This window comes from Caretta caretta, chromosome 19 (genome assembly GCF_965140235.1).
Source record: "Caretta caretta isolate rCarCar2 chromosome 19, rCarCar1.hap1, whole genome shotgun sequence".
Taxonomy (NCBI): domain Eukaryota; kingdom Metazoa; phylum Chordata; order Testudines; family Cheloniidae; genus Caretta; species Caretta caretta.
In genome coordinates this window covers 6555065-6575189 of record NC_134224.1, presented here as the reverse complement: position 1 = coordinate 6575189, position 20125 = coordinate 6555065, and the positions used below count along the sequence as shown (strand labels likewise).

Below are 20125 nucleotides of genomic sequence, written 5' to 3'. Positions count from 1 at the left end.
CAAAACCACTCTTTCTGATGCCTGGCACCATAGTAGTTCTGGCTGGGAGGAGCAGCAATTGCAGGGAAATCTGCTCAGCCCTTGCAGCCATGGACTGGAGCATGCATGCTCAGTGCAGTCTTCAGTGAATTTAGGTACCAAACTCTAAAGTCTCTGCTGAGTGTATGAACTGAGAATTTTCATAGTTGTATAACTTGGCGTAATTTTGGCAAATTTTCACCGGGATGGCAAAAAGCATCTTTGTTACATGAAGGCAACCTCCTTGCCAAATGTCAAGACCCTGCTCCAAAGTATGAGGTGCAAGAGCTTCTCATCAAAATGGCTGTACAGTTTTTCTAACATGAACAAAACATATTTTCCCCTAATCTCTTTCTCAGTAATGACTGAATCATTTTATCTTAAACTTCCCTTGTGCCCACCGTTCCCCCCCCCCCCCCAAAAAAAAAAAAACAAACAAACCCAGCCTGAGGCAGGCAGCCAGCATGGAAAATTTCAGCCCGAATAGTTGAAGTTTGGCAAAGTTATAAGCAACTGAAAGCAGGGTCTTAGAAGTATTGAGCACTCTTAATGGTGGCACTACCAGCACAGCCTATAATAATTCCATACTGGGCTGGTTCACTCTGAAAACTTACATTGCCATAGCTACGTCTCTCAGGAAAAATCCACACCCCTGAGAGATGTAGTTAAGCCGGCTAATCCCCGGTGTAGACAGTGCAAGGTCAAAGGAAGAAATCTTCCATCTACCTAGATACTGCCTCTCAATGAAGTGGATTAACTTCAGTGATGGGAGAACCCCTCCTGTCACTGTAGTGACTGTCTACACTGAAGCACTCAGGATTTGACTTAAATCATGATTTATATCATGATTTAAATCACTAGTCAGGAAGACTCAATTTAATCATGGTTTTCTACATAAAAATGCATTCTTGTTGGTGGTTATAACCTTAATAAATATTCTTCACAACTCAGAGATAGATGTAGGCTTCATTTTTAGAAGGTACACACTATACATTTTAAAACAGTGATTTATTTTGAAAACTTTTCAGATTAGTTTTACAGCTATATCAGAAAATGAATGATTGTTTGGTTATTTCATTTACCAAAGGTAACTAAAGCAGATATTTATGAAGTCACTGGGAGGTGAACTATCTCCAATTCAACAGGTTAATCATTAGTATTTGGAGGATTTTCTTGCCATGCTGTATTAGGAGGAGAACATCACCAGACAGACATTTAAATTGTTTTATTTAACTAAAACAACAACGTTAAGTATTCTGGATTTTTTTCTTCAACAGCAAACATCTAATATTTTAACATGACAAGCATATGTCCCTCGCTTTTCACATTTATCTCCAGACTTCTTCTCCTTGTCCAGAACTATTCCACCCCCAACAATCTTCTATTCATTGAACTTTTTGAAACTTTTCACTTTTAGAGAGGTAAGGGATTGACTCTGTGTACACAAATTTGCAGGGGGACAGTAGGATTGAGGTCTGTTATTTCTCACCTCTATTTAATTATTTATTTAAAACATTTTTGCTGTTAACAAGCATGTTACCTCTGGAGAGACAAATCCACAGTTTGAGAACCGCAAAATTAAGCATCTCTGATGGTATCTTCTAGATTGTGCACTGAGTCCCATTGGGTAGATAGAAAGATTCACCTAAATAATCTATACAGAAGCCTGTGGAACCCCATAAGATTGGGTCCCTAATCCATGAACTATTGGAACTCATTTACAAAACTTTTCTTAAACATGACATGAATGTATTGTCTCATACTGTAGAATTAGAATTTATAATCCCTATTCCATGATGAGATATCTTTGAGCTATAGTGTATCTTAATTAAAACTATCTTTAGGTTTTTTCCTCAAAAAGCATTTTATCAAAAAAATCTGATTTAAATAAAAACCTTTTTTTTAAAAAAAAATCATTGATTTTTATCCGCCCTGGAAGCACTACAATGGCGCGGTTGCAGTGCTGCAGCTGTGCTGCTGTAGCAGTTTAAGTGCAGACATAGCCTCAGCTGATGAACATCCTAACTTCGGTAAAATCAGCATTTATCCAAAGTGGAATTAGAATTTTGCTGTTTTCCATTATGTTGTGTGTTCTGAATACTGCTTTACAAAATGTTAGCAGTGCAGTTGTTCTGCTTCCTTCTTGTGCTATTCATATTTACTTGAGGGAAGTGATGATCTGATTAGTGAAACTCTGTTATCTGGCCATTTTGTGTGGAAACTGAACTTCCATAAATAGCTTATGAAAGATAGGCTAATTTACAGATTAAGAACATAAGAATGACCATACTAGGTCAGACCAATGGTCCATCTAGCCTAGTCTTCCAACAGAGGCCAGTGCCAGATGCTTCAGTGGGAATGAACAGAACAAGGCAATTATTTAGTGATCCATCTTCTGTCCTCTAGTCCCAGCTTCATGCAGTCAGAGGTTTAGAGACACCCAGAGCATGGGGTTGCATCCTGGACCCTCTTGGCTAGTAGCCATTGATGGACCTGTCTTCCATGAACTTAGTCTAGTTCCATACAGATTGTTTGGCTGTGGAGAATATCTGCTGCTTTCTATGTAAATGTTTAATTATGAGCTATCTGAGTGTATGATGACGGTATTTCACCTTTAGTTCTGGTATTCAGTATTACTTGGCTTTTTGATTAACTGAGATTTTGTAGAATATTTGTCATCCACATGCAAAAGATAGAACATAATACAGGACTGCTTCTTGGTACTACAATAAAAGATGTGGTTCAGTGTACATCAAAGTACTTTCAAAAGCAGGCTTGTTTGTTTAACGCTTCATACTTTAATTATGTTGAGGCTTCTGGGTGCACTGTATTCAATAGCACTGTACAATCAGAAGGAACAATCCCTTTTAAATGTGACATTTTTCTTCTTCTTAGGTTTTCTGTTGGAATATACGTCACACATTTATGGCGATTCTGAGCATCAGGGCAGATTTCTGCCAGGCCCAGCACAGCACCCTGGCTGACAAGTGAGCGTGTCCTACGTACCATAATTACTTTGCCTTGAAGACTCCAGACACAGCAGTCACCTTCAAATATATGGGATATCTTCTGCATATTGGAAGCATATTCCTTTTACTGACTCAAGCAAAACTAAGCATCAAGAAAACAAAGTGGAGAGAAGATCTGCCCTTATTTTTTTTTTGCCTCACCAGTGCCTAAATGTAGTACAGGCTGCCTAGTCTTGCATGTAGTCAGAATTTTTGGAGTCTGAAGGATACCACCTGCAGTTATTGAGGCCTAAATTGAATTCAAGTGGATTCTAAAGCAAACCTGGTTTTCTTGAAGTAAAAAATCTTAAAGAACAAACAGATCAATAAAGATAGTTCTGATCAAGCCCAGGCATTTTAGTGGTCTTTTTAATGTTTTCTGCTGTGAAACATTTCAAGGGTTATTGATATTTTTTTTTTTGCCCCCACATATATTTTTTTTGTTTGCCATTATGAACCGTCCAGCCCCGGTGGAGATTACTTATGAGAGTATGCGTTTTCTGATCACTCACAACCCAACCAATGCAACCCTCAACAAGTTCACAGAGGTAAGGTAGCCAGATACAGTAGTATGTTTTTTCCCCCATTCCTTGTGTTTTGAAATTTCTAAAGCAGCACTAGATCCACATCTCCCAGATCCACCATGGGTGATGCCATCAGAAATACCCTTTATACTTTATATAATTTAAAAAAAAAAAGCTTTAATGATCAGATACTTTGTTTCATTAAACTGTTTAAAGTTCTCCTGACTCTGTAAGAAGGAAGCCTTTGGTGATTTCCTTTCTTGAAAGTCCTACATCTTTTGACTGAGAGAGGCTGGATGGGACTCCTTTTGGAGCCCATAAAGGTGACTCCTCTTAGGTCCAGCCTACAATCAAAAGTTAGGTTGACCCAGCTACAAGGATCAGACGGTGTGAAAAAATCTATGGCCTGACCAACACAGTTAAACCAACCTAACTTCTCAAGTAGACAGCACGAGGTTGACAGAAGACTTCTTCTGTTGACCGAACCACTGCCTCTCGGGAAGGTCGATTACCTATGCTTATGGGAAAACTCCTTCCGTTGGCATAGATAGTGTCTACGCAGAAATACTATAACGGCGCAGCAGCAGTAGACAAGCCGTAATACTCTGCCATCCCAATAACTTGCCGGGTGATTTAGCACGTTGTCTTTACTATTGAGTGAGACTACCCTTTGTTGTCGATGTAATAAAACGTACTAACCCCAGAGAGCCATAGCTCATCTTCTGGCTTTTGAATAAGGATCTCTAGTGGTTGATTAATCTGTCTTTGGCCTTTTGACTAAGATCAAGTGTAATAAACCCACTTCCTTCCCTGACAAACCAAGGGACGCACCCCACCCATGTACTTAAGCACTACACCAGTACTGACTTGGACTCTAAATATGCTCCATGGGTGGCATACCCGAGCCCATTTATCCACTGACATTTTAAAAAACTCCCACACCCCAATCTGGGTCTATGTACTCTGTATGCATCTCATGAACCTTGTAACCGATACTTGTAATCCCTCATATCCCAAGCCTGACCCCAGATGTACAGTACCTTCCTTCGTAATTTGTGTAAATTTGACTTTAAACATTAACTTTTAATAACATTATTATAGAAGTCAGACTTTAATTAAAAAAAAAAAAAGAGGTCCTCAAACTCCGCTTCTAATCTCAGAATAGTTAACTATTTCTGGTAATGGAATTAGTAGTGATGACGCTTTTAAACTACGTCTTTAGCCTCAACTGAGATGAATGGCGTCACCTCCTCTGTACATTGGGTCATACCCAAATTACTGTAATTGAAACTATAAAGGCTTAAACGCTTGTTAAAACGGAAGCTTAAATTTTGCAGAAATAGATGGCATCACCCGAAAAGTACTGGTACAGCATACCACTAGATCCCGTCTTGCTGCAAACTGTGGCGCATCTTCTCGTAAGTCCTTTAGGAAGACTAGATCATGCCCTTGCAGGGGGAAGATTTGATCTAATAGATCTCTTCCATTCTGGTAAGATCTTGTGATCTGACACTGAGTTTTCATATCAACATGATTCCACCTTTCAGGAAGATGTTCTTTTTGTCAGCAATCCGCTCAAACACTAACGGTTAGTTTGGACTGAAACCCTGTTTTGTTTTGTTTTTCCCATTGATGTGATGTTTTCATTTTATTGTTATGGATTATATTTCTAATACCTTATCCAGGGGCCTAGAGCCTGGGATGGACAGTGCATGTGGGGTATTAAAGTGTAAAAATAAATTTTGAAGAGCCATTCCCAGTTCAGGCCCAGGAGGAAATGCTGTCTGATCTTTCAAAATGAACTGGGGCAGCTTTAGTTTGATCTGATTATTTATCTAGCACCATGTGCTACTTATAGTGCATTACAAGGAAGCTAGAATACGGTTCTGTGTGTTCTGTTCCTCTCTGTTTCAAAATGTCTCAGCATTGCCTGAGGCAGACAGATCCATGCTTCTATTTATAGAGAGAAAGAATCTGCATGCAGGGTATAAGTAGCTATTTTAATTTTGCTGTTACATATGCATACCTATAAGGCAGTTTTCCTACTCTGGCCTCCCGCCCTACGTGAGACTGACATAGAGGTATTTCCTATTCCTCTTCTCCCCCTGGCCTTTTGACCCTCATCGTAATGTCGGTCAAGACCACATCCTTTCAGCTTAGAACTGGATGAGACTCTTGGCGCTATCCTTGCTCCTCAGTTATCTAGTCTCCTCCATGGAACTGTAGAGCAATGTACACTGTCATTGATTCAGCATAGCATGTTTATTTGGCTTTGTTAAAGTTGAGAAAATGCTCTAAGTCCCCATTCTGGGAGTATGATTCATGTGTTTGCTTTCCTTCTTGTTCTTAAAGGAGCTTAAGAAGTATGGAGTGACAACCTTGGTGCGAGTTTGTGATGCCACGTATGATAAAGCTCCTGTTGAAAAAGAAGGAATCCAAGTTCTAGTGAGTCTCTTTTAAAATTCTTTCTGAACTGAAAAATCATTAAATATGAATCAGATGTTCCAGCACTGTTTGGCATTCATGCTTCTGCCTGATAATGACCCAGGACTGTGCGACTGCTATAACATTTGAGAGCTCACTTTGATATGCTTGTTCAGTAAAGTGCTTGTAACTTTGTGAAATACATCTGAGATATTTTTGATTATTACTACAACCAGGAGTTCTAGTTAGAATAGAAACTCTTATTCATGGAGGTCTGGGTGCCTCAGGAGATATTTTGCTGTTCATATCTTGGTCACTGATTTGAATGTGGATTAGGTTAGTACGGACAAAGTTAATGGTGTATCATCTATTCAGCCTATGTGATTTGATTTGGTAGTCTCAATCCTGGACCTAGAACCAGTGACAATTTCATAACTGGCTTTGCTGTTGGCAGCTACGGAATGAAGAGTGACTTCTCTACTAAAGGTGGTATCTTTAAAACATGGGTAAAATGCATTGATGGGGTATTAGTTCTGCTTAAACTGAACTTCCATTTCTAGTGATAATCTCAGACATTTCACAGGTACTAACTTGACTTTAAAAATATCGTTGTTGCTTAACTGGCATTCACTTATTACTTTTGAAATTTTTAACACACAGGCTGAAAACAGCCATAATTTTACATAGCGGTTATATTTGACACATGGCTGTATTGTATATGTTGTAGACCAGTTCTAGCATAAAACGCCAGTAATGTGAGAGGTCCAACTCGCTATAGAAGTCAGTGGGCTCAACTGTAAGTGCAGTGTACCTATTGGCTTCTTCCCTTCTTCTTCAGGAGGTATAATTCTGTAACTGTGCTGTTTACGGTTAGATTTGCACAGTGAAATATGGTATTGCTTGGTGTCTCTAGGTTGATTTTTTTTGTTAGCGGTGTGAAGGCATTAGGGATGAAGGCAGATATGAAAATGCATTACCTCAAAAGTTAACAGCTATTGTATGTCAGATGTGACTTTTCAATATAATAAAAAGGCTGAAGTGACTCCTCAGTCTCTCCGCTGGGATCTCAGAAGCTGCACCCTGCCTAACAGTTAGTTGTAGGTAGTCAGTCTTCTATTGCCTCTCATTTTTGTGGCTAGAGACCATGGACAATTTGGAGGAAAATCCACACAACTCTGCGGGACTTGTATTTGTGGGATACATTCTGTTCTGCGTGATCCTACTCTTAAACTTATATATGACTTCAAAAGAAAAGCCTCAAGAGTTATTTAAAAATGGGTACTGCCATGCTCTGATTTCAGCACTAGGTTGTGGGGAGCCTCTCGCCTCACTGCGGCATTGAAGTTTCTCTGCTGGATGATCCTCCCCACTCCACCACAGCTGTTAACCATAGTGTTTCCAGAGCATCATCAAAGCAAATGAATTATAGCAGTCAGTTTGCTCTGCTGGGAAAGCAAACTGGCCAGGAACAGCACAGGAAAGTTACAGCATATTTAAAAAAAAACAAAAAAACCCAGCACAGGCTCATGAGCAATCCTCCTTCTACCAGAGGTGCAGTTTCTTTCCTTCTACCTCCACATTTCTGTTTGAAATGCATATGTGTAGCTGTCATAAAATTCCATAGGAGTGTGATGGTGTTTTGGTCAAAATAACTTGTTTACAGGTGAGGTGCATGCACCATGCTGACTGGAAAATGGGCCAATGTCAATTATGGTGCAGAAGGGCCAGTTTACTTCTGCAATGATGACCGAATATCTATTTATCTAATCTATCATATTGTCCTCAGCACCATGATATTTGAGTGCCTTACAAATTCTAAATTATATACACAGGATCCTGTATGTTTGCCACGTTTGTCCTTGATAACCAGCCTTCTCTCTGCATTCAGTATGTAACTGCTCCTAGTATGCTCTTGTTGCAGGAGAGCAAAACAGCAGAGGGAACAAGTCCTGTAGACATCAGACAAGGATAACAGAAAACAGGAGGTGACAGAGAAGATTTGCTGCTAATGTCATACTTGAGCCAGATGATTCCAGCCATGATAGTGTCTTCATTACTTAATACATCACAGTGGTATTTTGGCATTTAAGAGTGGCTCTGAATATTCAGCAGCACGACCCACAACCACTTGTCCCTCTTGAAACCAGCTCTGTCAAAACAGGCTGCTGTCACCATTCAGAAATGGTGTTATATTCTCAGCTGGCTGAGAAAATGACACATACCACTATTTAAAGCTAACGTTTGTTTACAAAAATAACAAAGATTAAAACTACAGCATGTGTTATTTAAAACTGTTGAGGTCAAAAGCCTTATGAAACTCGTGAAACAGAATATTTTAGTAAAGCTTGAGTTCTTTCCATGATATAAGGTAATATACTAGTAAGACAAACAAAGACGGTGGAATGTGGCAGCTAGTGAGCCTGCTTTGACAGATGGCATAGTGAGAAAGCAGGGAATTGGAGAATTAGATGTAGCCTGTTTGAACTATTAGTGTTGGTAAACAAGTGTATGCAATAAAGAGATGAAACTAGGGAAATAGGAGGCTGGAATGGATAATGGTATCTTTGGGATTAATGTACCAGATGACCAGAGGAAAGCTAATGTGATGCCAATTTTTAAAAAGGGCTCCAGAGGCAATCCTGACAATTGCAGACCGGTAAGCCTAACTTCAATACCAGGCAAATTGTTGAAACTATAGTAAAGAACAGAAGTATCAGACACATAGATGAACGTGATTGTTGGGGAAGAAGTCAGCATGGTTTTTGTAAAGGGAAATCACACCTGACCAATCTACTAGAATTCTTTGAATGGGTCAACAAGTATGTGGACAAGGATGATCCAGTGGATATAGTGTACTTAGATTTTCAGAAAGCCTTTGACAAGGTCCCTCACCAAAGGCACCTAAGCAAAGTAAGTTGTCATGGGGTAAGAGGACAGGTCTTCTCGTGCATCAGGAGCTGGTTAAAAGATAGGAAACGAAGGGTAGGAATGAATGGTCAGTTTTCAGAATGGAGAGCGGTAAATAGTGGTGTCCCCCAAGGGTTGTACTGGGACCAGTACTGTTCAACATATTCATAAATGATCTGGAAAAAGAGGTAAACAGTGAGGTGGCAAAATTTACAAAACTACTCAAGGTAGTTGAGTCCAAAGCAGACTGCGAAGAGTTACAAAGGAATCTCACAAACCTGGGTGCCTGGGCAAGAAAATGGCAGATGAAATTCAATGTTGATAAATGCAAAGTAATGCACATTAGAAAACATAATCCCAACTATACATGTAAAGTGATGAGGTCTAAATTAGCTGTTACCGCTCAAGAAAGAGATCTTGGAGTCATGGTGGATAGTTCTCTGAAACCATCCAGTCAATGTGCAGCGGAGGTCAAAAAAGCTAACATGTTGGGAATCCTTAGGAAAGGGATAGATAAGTTAGAAATTATCATATTACCTCTATGTAAATCCATGGTACGCTCACATCTTGAATACTGCGTACCGATCAGATTGCCCCATCTCGAAAAAGATATATTGGAATTGGAAAAGGTACAGAAAAGGGCAACAAAAATTATAAGGGGTCTGGAACGGCTTTCATATGAGGAGAGATTAAGAATACTGGGACTTTTCGGCTTGGAAAAGAGACTAAGGGGGATATGATAGAGGTCTATAAAATCATGACTGGTGTAGAGAAAGCAAATAAAGAAGTATTATTTACTCCTCATAACACAAGAACTAGGTGTCACCAAATGAAATTAATAGCTAACAGGTTTAAAATAAACAGAAGGAAGTATTTCTTCACACAATGCACAGTCAACTTGTGGAACTCTTTGCCAGAGGGTATTGTGAAGGCCAAGACTAGAACAGGGTTAAATTAAGAACTAGATAAGTTCATGGAGGATTGGTCCATCAATGGCTATTAGCCAGGATGGGCAGGGATGCAAAACCATGCTCTGAAGTGTACCTAGCCTCAGTTTGCCAGAAGCTGGGAATGGGCAACGGGATGGATCACTGGATGATTCCCTGTTCTGTTCATTCCCTCTGGGGCACCTGACATTGGCCACAGTCAGAAGACAGGTTACTGGGATGAATGGACCATTGGTCTGTCCCAGTATGGCCATTCTTAAGTTCTTATGTCAGTTCTTTAAACTATAAGTTAATGTGGTTTTAAATGGTTATGTGTAAGTAACATGAGAGAAATCCAAAGCAAGGACATGAAGAGTTAAGGCTGAATTCCGTTCTTTGAAACATTCCAGTTCACCAGGGAGAATCAAGTAATGGGTCATTCTTTTCTATGGAACTCTGTGAAATTTGTCATTGACTAACTACTGTGAGAACAACATTGGTCCTAAATGTTTATGGATACCAATTTGTGTGTTTTTGGATTAAATATTGAATGTGGAGTATAAACTCCTACAAAAGTTAATTTGAAAAGGAGCTGAGTGCACTAAATACGTCATATGGTCAGGCCCTGCATCCATATTCTGGATTAATCACCTGCAGAATTATTTTGGAGAAATGAGGCTTTCAGTTTCAGTAGCTCTAACAATGGCAGATTTGTACCCTTGCAATTTCTCAACTACTAATATTTAAAGGTTGTTCTTGTGTTGAGGTCTTCTCAACTAAAGATGTTAAGCCTTGAAAAATGTGGACAATAGAAATACTGACAGGTTTCAGAGTAGCAGCCGTGATAGTCTGTATTTGCAAAAAGAACAGGAGTACTTGTGGCACCTTAGAGACAAACAAATTTATTTGAGCATAAGCTTTCGTGGGCTAAAACCCACTTCATTGGATGCCTGAAATACTGACCATCTTAATTATAGTGACAGGTTTCAGAGTAACAGCCGTGTTAGTCTGTATTTGCAAAAAGAAAAGGAGGACTTGTGGCACCTTAGAGACGAACCAATTTATTTGAGCATAAGCTTTCGTGAGCTACAGCTCACTTCATTGGAGCTGTAGCTCACGAAAGCTTATGCTCAAATAAATTGGTTCGTCTCTAAGGTGCCACAAGTACTCCTTTTTTAATTATAGTGGTGTTGGATGGCTATTCCTGGAACTGATAAGCAGATGACAGCTCCTACTCTGATGGTGTGCCATCCTGTCTAATGGGCTACCCAGGAAGTGTCACGGTGCTAGTTACAATTACATTTCAAAATTAAGAGCCCAGTAGCGTTGTGCTTCTCCAGAGTTTCTGCATGTCTTTTCTAGGCTCCTGAAGGAGGAGAGTATGAAGTCAGGATCCTCAAGGTACTGCATGATAGCCATAGTTCTCCTAGCCAAGGGCTAGAAGAAGGCTCCTTTCACTCTAGTTTCTGAGAAGAGAATAAAACCTGGGCCCACCTTTGTCTTGAAATGTAATTTCAAGACACACACACACACAACTCTATAAACAGAAAGCATAGATGCCAAAAGTGAATTATCTAGTGAAAAAGATTTGGAAATAATCTCACATAAAATTCTGACTTATAGCCATGCTCATATTATGCAGTATGATTCAGACAGTTCTTTACGTTCTTGACAATCTTTCATAAGGAGGAAAAAAAAATCATAGATGCTGCTCAGTTATTCACTTTTCCATTTATTTTTAAGCACTATATTTTGCATATGAGTAAGAGGCATGTGTTTGTAATTGTGGATAATACCTAGGGTAGGTATGAATGCCTCTTCCTAATCAGATGCCATGTATTGCAGTTGGACAAGCTGATCCAGTGGAATAGTTGTGCGGAAATCTTTTCAGACTCTTCTATGCAGAGTATACGGTACAAATAATATTTTGAAGTGGTGTACTTTTAGGCAAAAGTCTACACAGTTCTCTTCATCCTCCTTTAAGTATTAAATTGAATTACAGTTTATTTAGATTTAATTACAAAATTTCAGTGATATTTCAAAGACAGTTGTTTAGTTTTTCCACAAAGTCCATTCTACAACTGAGTCGTCAGTCAGCAATTTCCACTAGACCAAATTAGCTGATTTTTAGTGAATTAGCTTTTAATTTAAAATGTTTAAGGATATTTAAATTTTGTTGAGTATTATATTATGATATAATTGAATCTGTGTCTGGAATACTAGGAAATTACATGTTTAATAACAACCGTGTAGAATTTGGATGTTGACTGAATAAAAGCCTATGCCACCCCCTGCTCCTCTCCCGCTAGCCCTGCTGTTCATTGTGGATTGCATTCTCTGTCAATGTGTATAATCCCTGCACAAAAATTATAGCTAATCTTTTCTTCCCCTGAAGGACTGGCCATTTGATGATGGAGCGCCACCCCCAAATCAAATAGTTGATGACTGGCTAAACCTGTTGAAAACCAAATTTCGTGAAGAGCCTGGATGCTGTGTTGCTGTGCATTGTGTTGCAGGATTGGGAAGGTAAGTGTTTTGCTCTTTTGGTTTTGTAAGGGATTCACTTTAGCATATACATAAACTAGTTGAAGATTTCATTCTGAAAGATAGCTACATTCATTCAGTTACAAAAACCCAAGCAAACTATGTTTAAGTAACATCAGCAACTTCATACCATCATAATCAAGGAAGCTTACTACAATTTTAAAATGGTAGGTGACACGGCAACTGTATCTCAAAGCTCTTGTTTCATTTTGGATTGTTTGTTCACAGTAGCTGATCTGACAGATCATAATGTGTCAGAAGAATTAGAGAATCTACTCAGTGGAAAATGCATTGCATCTCTCTGCTAAAAATCTCTTGTGCTTTTTGACAAACCTAATGTATATATGCAGTATAAGCCAAATACATTGTTTGCTCTGGGCCTAAGCTACAAGGTTCTGAATGCCTTCTATTCCATTGACTTCAGTGGGAGTTTGAGATTCTATAAGCACTTTATATGGTTGGATTCTTTTTTATTGCCTTCCAACTAGTCAAAGCCATTGAATAATGTTACAAAATATTGGCATGCAACATTTCACTGAAAAGATAGCTTTTTTTTTTTAATATATTAATGCTTGGAAGTCCCAAACTAGTTTTTAAACTCTTATAGTTTTGAGGTTGAGACATTTAAAAGCAGACCAGAGCAATTTTTGTCACTTATAAACACCTGAAAAGAAAGGTTCACATGGAAGTACTGAGGGCATTTCCTGCAGCAGTGTGAATGCTGGAATAATAATACATTGATACACAGCAGGTTTAACAGCCTGTTTGGTGGTTAGGGGACCCAGTGAATGATAATTTGCCCCATCAGCCCTAAACTGCCTTTCCTCAAATTGGTAAATCAGGATATTGGTTTTATGGCTCTTTGCAATCCCTTAATTCTTGGCTGTATCGCCTACCCCCAATATACAATTCATACATCTATTTCCACAGGAACTACAGATTTCATATTCATCCTAAGGCTAGGACAGGTATTGTTTGAGATAGCAGTGTTGTTTTGTTACTGGAAGCTAAGCAAATTGTCATGTGTGCCACTTCCCTCTCTATTTTCCTATCTCCCATTACTCTACTCCCCACACAGACAGCATCACCTTCCCTCCCAGCCTGGGAAGGGAGTGCACCAAGATTGTGCCTGATTTGTGGATTTCTATAGCTTCTAATTATTAGGACAGCTGACAAGATTATTAATGACCTCTTCCAAAATGTGTAAGCTCCAGTTTAATATCTAAAATAAACTTGTGGAAGGTGGTTTTGGACAGATTGGACTGTCATTTAAAATTAGTCTTTTGAATCATTTAATCAGATTTCATAAAGTAATCGGGGGTCAGGCTAGTTCAGTACTTGCATGAGGGAACTCTGAGATGCAGCAGAATATAACTCATTCAGTGGGTGTCACTCCTGTATTAGTACTGGCTACTATCCCAGCATAATGCTAGGGGAACTGTTCTGTAGGAGTTTCCATTTTTTGATAAAGACCCAAAACCAAGGTCCATTGTGCCTGAGGTCCCCCTGGTACTTCCTGGTCATAATCCAATTTTAGTAATCCTATACTGTCTCCTAAATTTCCTCCTTGGTTTTCAACCTAATATGCTATTCACTACCTCCTCTAAACTGTTATACATTAGTGCTATATGCTATTTAAAAGTTGATCTGTTTTCCCCAACGTGGCCGGATTTTAGTGGTGGGTAAAGAGAGATCTCTCTCGTATATGTGCTGATTTCTTTGTGGGTCCGAAATGCAATTTCCCTCTTCTCCAGGAAGGAGTCACTATGTTTGCGACTAAAAAGAAAATTCATTTCTTCAGGTAATTGGGAAAGCTAAATAGAACATCCAGTCTCACAAATGTAAACAAATAAGTTCTGTAAACAAATCGCTACTTGTCCTACATGCTGGGAACGAAGAGATAAGTACTTGAGATGCTTCTGTGATTGGGGTGGGAGACTTATAAATTCTTAAATAGGTATAATGAAAACACAGAAAGGTGGGATAAAGAAAAATCAAGAAGAGTCATGTAAGTTGGGTTGGCTGGTCTTAACTTGGTTGTTAAATCCATTTCTTCCCCTAGGGGAGAGGTGAAATGCTGAAGCAGGGAAAAACCTGAGTAATGCAAAAACATGGCAATTAACATGATTTGCTACTCTGTTCTTTGTCTTGTTTCCGTGTGAGGATTTTTTTGGGAGGGGGAGAAGGGTGGAAGATGACCACAGATTGTAGCTCAATTAAAAGATTTAAAGCCCTCCTGCTTCTTGCCCAGCATTAAGTCAAAGTGTGCTGACAGTTTGACATCTACTGTTATTACAGACATGAGTTGGTAGGTTTATTCATTAGGAATGACCTTTCTGGTTTTTCTCTTGGGTTCCTTTTTTTGTAGAAAGAAAAGGAAGAACTTCTTGTAAGTTTTGCTTAGGCCCTGGGAAGCACTGCATTTATGCTGCTTGGGAATTGAACCTCAAATGTTGTCTGTTCTACTACTTACGTTTTTAAAGTGCATTTAGTGTTTGTGGGGTTTCAGACTGACAGCAGCGAAAACTGAAGTTGCGTTTATCCAGGTGCTGCACAGCAGTGACGGAGCAAGCTGCCCTGCCAGAGTTGTTCAGTTTTGTTCCTGATTAACTGTAAGGGCAGGTAGTTCAGTTTACAACCTCTGTTCAGTCCTTGACCTCTCCTCTGCCACCAAGGTGCAAGTGTAATTGTGTGCTATTGCTAATATGAACAACTGAGCACTAGGACGTGGACTCAGAGCATCATCTCCCTTCACATAGCACTCCTGAATCAGCCATCCACACATCCTTCCCACTCAGCTGGGTTGGTTTCAGAACAGTGACCTGCAGGGGAAAATCTTATTCCATTGCCCCTTAAGTCCCACAAATAACCTAGCAAAAGGAATGTGTCAATGTTGTCATTTCAAAAGCAGTGCATCTCTTTGGTCTGTATGGGATTAAAGCTGTGTTGTAACAAGAAGTTAAATGCACCAAAGATGAACCTCAAATTTCTTCATGGCCAGCAGAGTACAAAATTATTTTATAGTAAAAAAGTAAAGAATAAAAATCCATTATTACTATTTCATGGCAGACACTGAAGGAGCTATTGATTTTGGTGCTGGAAGCAAAGCTGTGTGCTGAAGAGAATTTTACATTAAATGCTGCAGGCAAATGGCTTGCTGTAGGTAAAATATTTAAAGACAGGATACTTAAGCTGTTTGTTTATAGACTAATATGATCTATTTTGAGGGGTTCAATACATTGGTTCTCTAGACTGTTAACATAAATACTGATTTCTCTTTGTAGGGCCCCTGTCCTAGTTGCACTGGCTCTCATTGAATGTGGAATGAAGTATGAGGATGCAGTTCAGTTCATAAGGCAGTAAGTAAAAGTAACCAGCTCTCCAGCACGTTTCCCCTCTCCTATGTCTGTCTATGCAATTTTATCTTTGTGTTTTTAAGAGCAATGTGCACCTGTAGCAAGACTTCTTAAACTGCTGATAGTTTCCCAGTAGCTGTGTCCTGCCAGTTCTGGGCATAACTTTAATGCCAAGGCTTACACCCTCCTGGGTGTGGAGGTTGGGGGGCAGGGAAGAGCCAACCTTTTACATTTGCTTGTGAATTAAGGCACTGGTTTGTGACCCAGTGCATTTGGAGTGAAAGTAAAATGCTAACAAAAGAACTTAGTAAAATTCCTGCTTGAGGTGGACACTGACAAATTACTAAAGAACCAAAACCAAATGTAGCCTGGCCAAGTACCATAGCAGCATGACATTCTATAGCTCTTGGGCCAAGCAGCATGATCAATCTACAGCAGGAACCCTGATGGTCTCATGTGTGGAAGGGGCACAGTCTGCTTAGGAAATGTTGGCAGCCATCCAACATGGAAAAAAGGCAAAAGTGGTGCTTGAATGAGAGAGAGCACAAAGTTCTGGTGTTTTTTGTTGTAGCATCAGATCTTGAAATGAAGCCCACCAGGTAGGAAGATACTATACAACCATGTGCCAAAACCCTGCTTTGTGTTGCTGTTGGAGCTCCAGGGTCTTCAACTGCCTCCCTAATCCATCTCACTGTCAAGAGGACTTTCTTGGTCCTCCTAAATTTTCTTTCTTGATTTCCTCTCACTACTTCTAGCTTTACCTCTTTCTTATTAAGCTAAATTACCCTCTTTGTTAACTCCCTTCAAATATTTGTATTTAGTTGTCATGTCTTCACTTATCTAATACTACACATGCAGACATCACATTAATCTTCAAGGGGCGGGTGGAGTATCCCTTATGTCATTCAGCACCACTCCTGCTTGTAGGAGAGGCAGTGGACTCCAGGGAAGCTAAATCTCCCAACCCAAAGGCATGCTGTAGTCTGCTCAGTAAGATGAGGGAGGGAAGCGTTTTATAATCTATAGATTTAACTAATTCAGCTCTACAGATCCCGAGTTTCATGTCCCAGTTAAGATCTCCTTTCCTAGAGGAGACAGTGGATAATGAAGTGAGCCAGGTGACAGTTCTGTGGGGCTGGAAAAACCTTGCAGCGAGCAGCTATCTTCTTTGAAATATACACAATAACTGAAGCCGTACTTTTGCAATTGATATGACGCCTTCATTCTGTTTATTTTAGGAAAAGGAGGGGAGCTTTCAATTCCAAACAGCTGCTTTACCTTGAGAAATACCGACCTAAGATGCGATTACGCTTCAAAGATACCAATGGTCACTGCTGTGTTCAGTAAAAGAAACCTTAAACGAAGGCTGAAGTTATCATGGCTGTTTTCTGGACTCTTGTCACCTGGAAATGTGAATCTGGAATCAAACTACGTCATCAAATTAGTGGTGGAGTCAGTGCTCCTCAGCCTCTGTCCTAATGGTGGTGATGATTTAAAAAAAATAATAAAATTAAAAAAAGAAACATTTCAGTGAAGGATTGTTTTCTCCTCAAGCTGCAGTTTGAATATCTGCCAGGAGAAAATCAGTTTCTGAACCTTCTGTATTTTTAACTTTTTTTAAAAAAATAAAATAAAGTGAAGTTTATGTCTAAGGAAAACCAGCAGAGCATTGGGTTGTGCAGAAGCCATTTTCTTGGTTTGGGGACAGTGCTTCATAGTTAGGTCCTGGTATGTGGAATTTCCTTTGGGACGTCCTTTTTTTTTTTTTTCCCTCCCCCTCCCCCCTTATTATTATTTTTTTTTAAATTGCGGTTTTTTCCCCTTTCCTTGCTGAGAGCTGGCAGACAGAAATAAGGAGGAGCCTTTGTTGCTGTAGGTGAGCAGTCTGACAGCCTTAAGTCCCACTGGGCACTTTTCGAGAAATATAGTGGTGGTTGTGTTCTGTGTCTGTGTGGCATTTAGACTTTGCAAATGACAGGATGTTTTTGGTAGTTTTCTTTAACTGAAGACTCTCTTTTTCTAATTGGTGGAGGTAGTATTTTTACAAATAATGCTCTGTGTGCGTGTGTGGGCATGTGTGCGCGTGCTTGACTAAATTGTACTTCTCCAAAAAACTTGTCTGGGAAGTTAACTTTCTGCTATTTGGGTAGAAAAATTATTTCTTGGTGGAGGAAGATTCAGACATCCATAATCCAGAAGTGTCCTGGTTAACTAAAAGATTCCAGGCAGGGAGTTTTTAACTCCTCTGTCCTAAGAAACAGAGAAGCTGTTATGGTCATTGTCCAGATTATCTCTGCCTCTTTGAACATAATAAACCAGGACTTGAAGTGTCTCATTGGTACTGCCTGTGAGGCTCAGATAATATATATGCAGTTTGGTCTCTGAATAAATGCCTGGTTATGGGTATTTTACCAGACTGGTCCTCATGTACAGTTCAGTTTAATTACTGATTGCCTTGTTCTTTTTTTCTTTACCAGGCTCTTTCTGAGAGAGAATCACTGGTTACACACCAACAATGCCTAATGTGCATACACTGTCAGCAGGCCGTAACTTACGGGGTGGGGAAAATGCTGATTTTGGGGGGCAGGGGCTGGAATGTATTGTTTGAGGACCAGTGCAGTATTTTCTTTGCAGAGTCATTGCTGGGTTCAGTGCACTAATCAAGACTAGTAATTTGCACTGCCTCTGAGAGGTCGTTTCAGTAAAACTGGTTTTACCAAATGAATTGTAATGCCAGCTTAGTGTTCTGCCACATTAGCAATCTTGTGTGCTTTCAACTCAACATTGTGTTTGTAATAGTGGTCAGCCGCTGAGGACTTTGAACACAGGTTTAGGATCGTCTTGTCTTGTGGTCTCTTGCTGTGCAGCACCAAAGGCTTTCATTTGTCTGTCCCAGCAGCAGTGCCAGCAAGTGCAGACTGGTACCCCCTCTTTACTAATACCTCAGATGCTGGTTATGTGAACTGCCTCTGTACAATATTGTCCTAGTCCAAAGTTTTTTTTAATTTGTAACCTAACAAAACTGCATAAACACTTTCAGAAAACACATAATGGATTTTAAAATTCTATTTCTAGAAGTGTGTTTAAGTTAAAACAAAAAATGACGGTACTACTCAAACCTTCCCACTTAAGGACATGCCAAAAGATCCCGCTGTAGGTTCACAGCTATAAAACACTGCACCCCCCCAAAGCTCAGATACTGTACCGTGACTTGAGCTGTATTAATGTAGTAACAAACTCCTTCCTGCCTTAAAATGTGTAACGTGCTCAATTTTTGTGTGTGTGTTGTAGATAAAGGGGGCACACAAGAGTGCGTGATGCTAATTCCTACTTGTTAGGAAAATAATTGGTAATGTTTGATTCTGCGCAGGGGTACGTAAGGCTCTAATATTGCCCCCCACCCCCGAACGACAAACCAACATTTTAATTATTCTCAGTTGGATTTTTGTTTCTGCGAAATTAAAATCTTTGATTTTGAACTGAATAAAGTATTGATAGCTGATTTCAGTTTGACAAATGAGAGATGTCAGACTGGAGGGGAAAAGCGTTGTAGCCAGATTGAAAACCAAAGCCCCAGACCCTTTAAAGAACAATAAAAAACCCTATTTACATGCTCTGTGTATAACTGCATTCCTCCTAGTTTTACTTTGATTTATAATATATTATATTAGCTTGTACTATGACCTTGCAACCTTAACTGAATTGAGAAAACATGATAAAGTCACATGGGTGCACAGACTCATAGACATGAGGGGGAGCTTGATTGTGACTGGGGTCCAACAGGACAATAGCTGGTTCAGCACTTGGACATAGTGCAATAAAGTTCTTACTGTAAATGGCTCTTACCTCTGGTTCCCAATTAATTTACTCATTGCATAGATGTTAAATTTTGTTCTTTACCCTGGTTCCTAAACGGATTCAGACCAATCTGTCTACAGACACTCCTTCTTAGATGGTCTGATGACCACAGTTCAGCAGCGAACAGCATGAGCTTGCTTGTGACTCAGTGAGAATTTGGAGGCACGGTTCCATCCTGAAAAAGAGGAAGAACTGCTGCAGACATCAGCTGTTTCTTTCCCCCTAAATCACCTGGTTTAAAAAAAACCAAAAACCATGAAATCTCTGTGCAGCCTTTCCAAGTGCTGTAAGAAGATTTGTTGCAAATCTCTTCTTGTCTCCTGAACAAGACTAGACAATGTGCCACTTGGCAGTGTGTGAATTAAAACACTGTCTGGGACGACACGGGGGAATTTCTCGAGCCTTGGGTCCTAATCGGTTTCATTTAATTTGTAGTGGAGCTCCATAGAAGAGATGTACAATTGACTTATGTAAGAAGAGTGCTATTTTCAAAGCTCCACAGATAGAAATTTGAGTCAGCTTTCCTTTGTTGCCATCAAAGCAGATGCATTACCCACAAA

At 39.6% G+C, this 20125-nt stretch overlaps 1 protein-coding gene across 1 annotated transcript in view; it reads left to right on the top strand.

The window, feature by feature from the left end:
• Nucleotides 1–19552, top strand: part of PTP4A2 (protein tyrosine phosphatase 4A2) — a 30250-nt gene extending 10698 nt beyond the window's left edge. The window contains exons 2-6 of the mRNA XM_048825864.2: nucleotides 2914–3574; nucleotides 5903–5995; nucleotides 12203–12333; nucleotides 15636–15710; nucleotides 16946–19552. Of these exons, the coding sequence (XP_048681821.1) occupies nucleotides 3479–3574; nucleotides 5903–5995; nucleotides 12203–12333; nucleotides 15636–15710; nucleotides 16946–17054 (504 nt within the window). The 5' untranslated portion in view covers nucleotides 2914–3478 and the 3' untranslated portion in view covers nucleotides 17055–19552. The remainder of the gene's footprint in view (nucleotides 1–2913; nucleotides 3575–5902; nucleotides 5996–12202; nucleotides 12334–15635; nucleotides 15711–16945) is intronic.
• The last annotated feature ends 573 nt before the right edge of the window (nucleotides 19553–20125 follow it).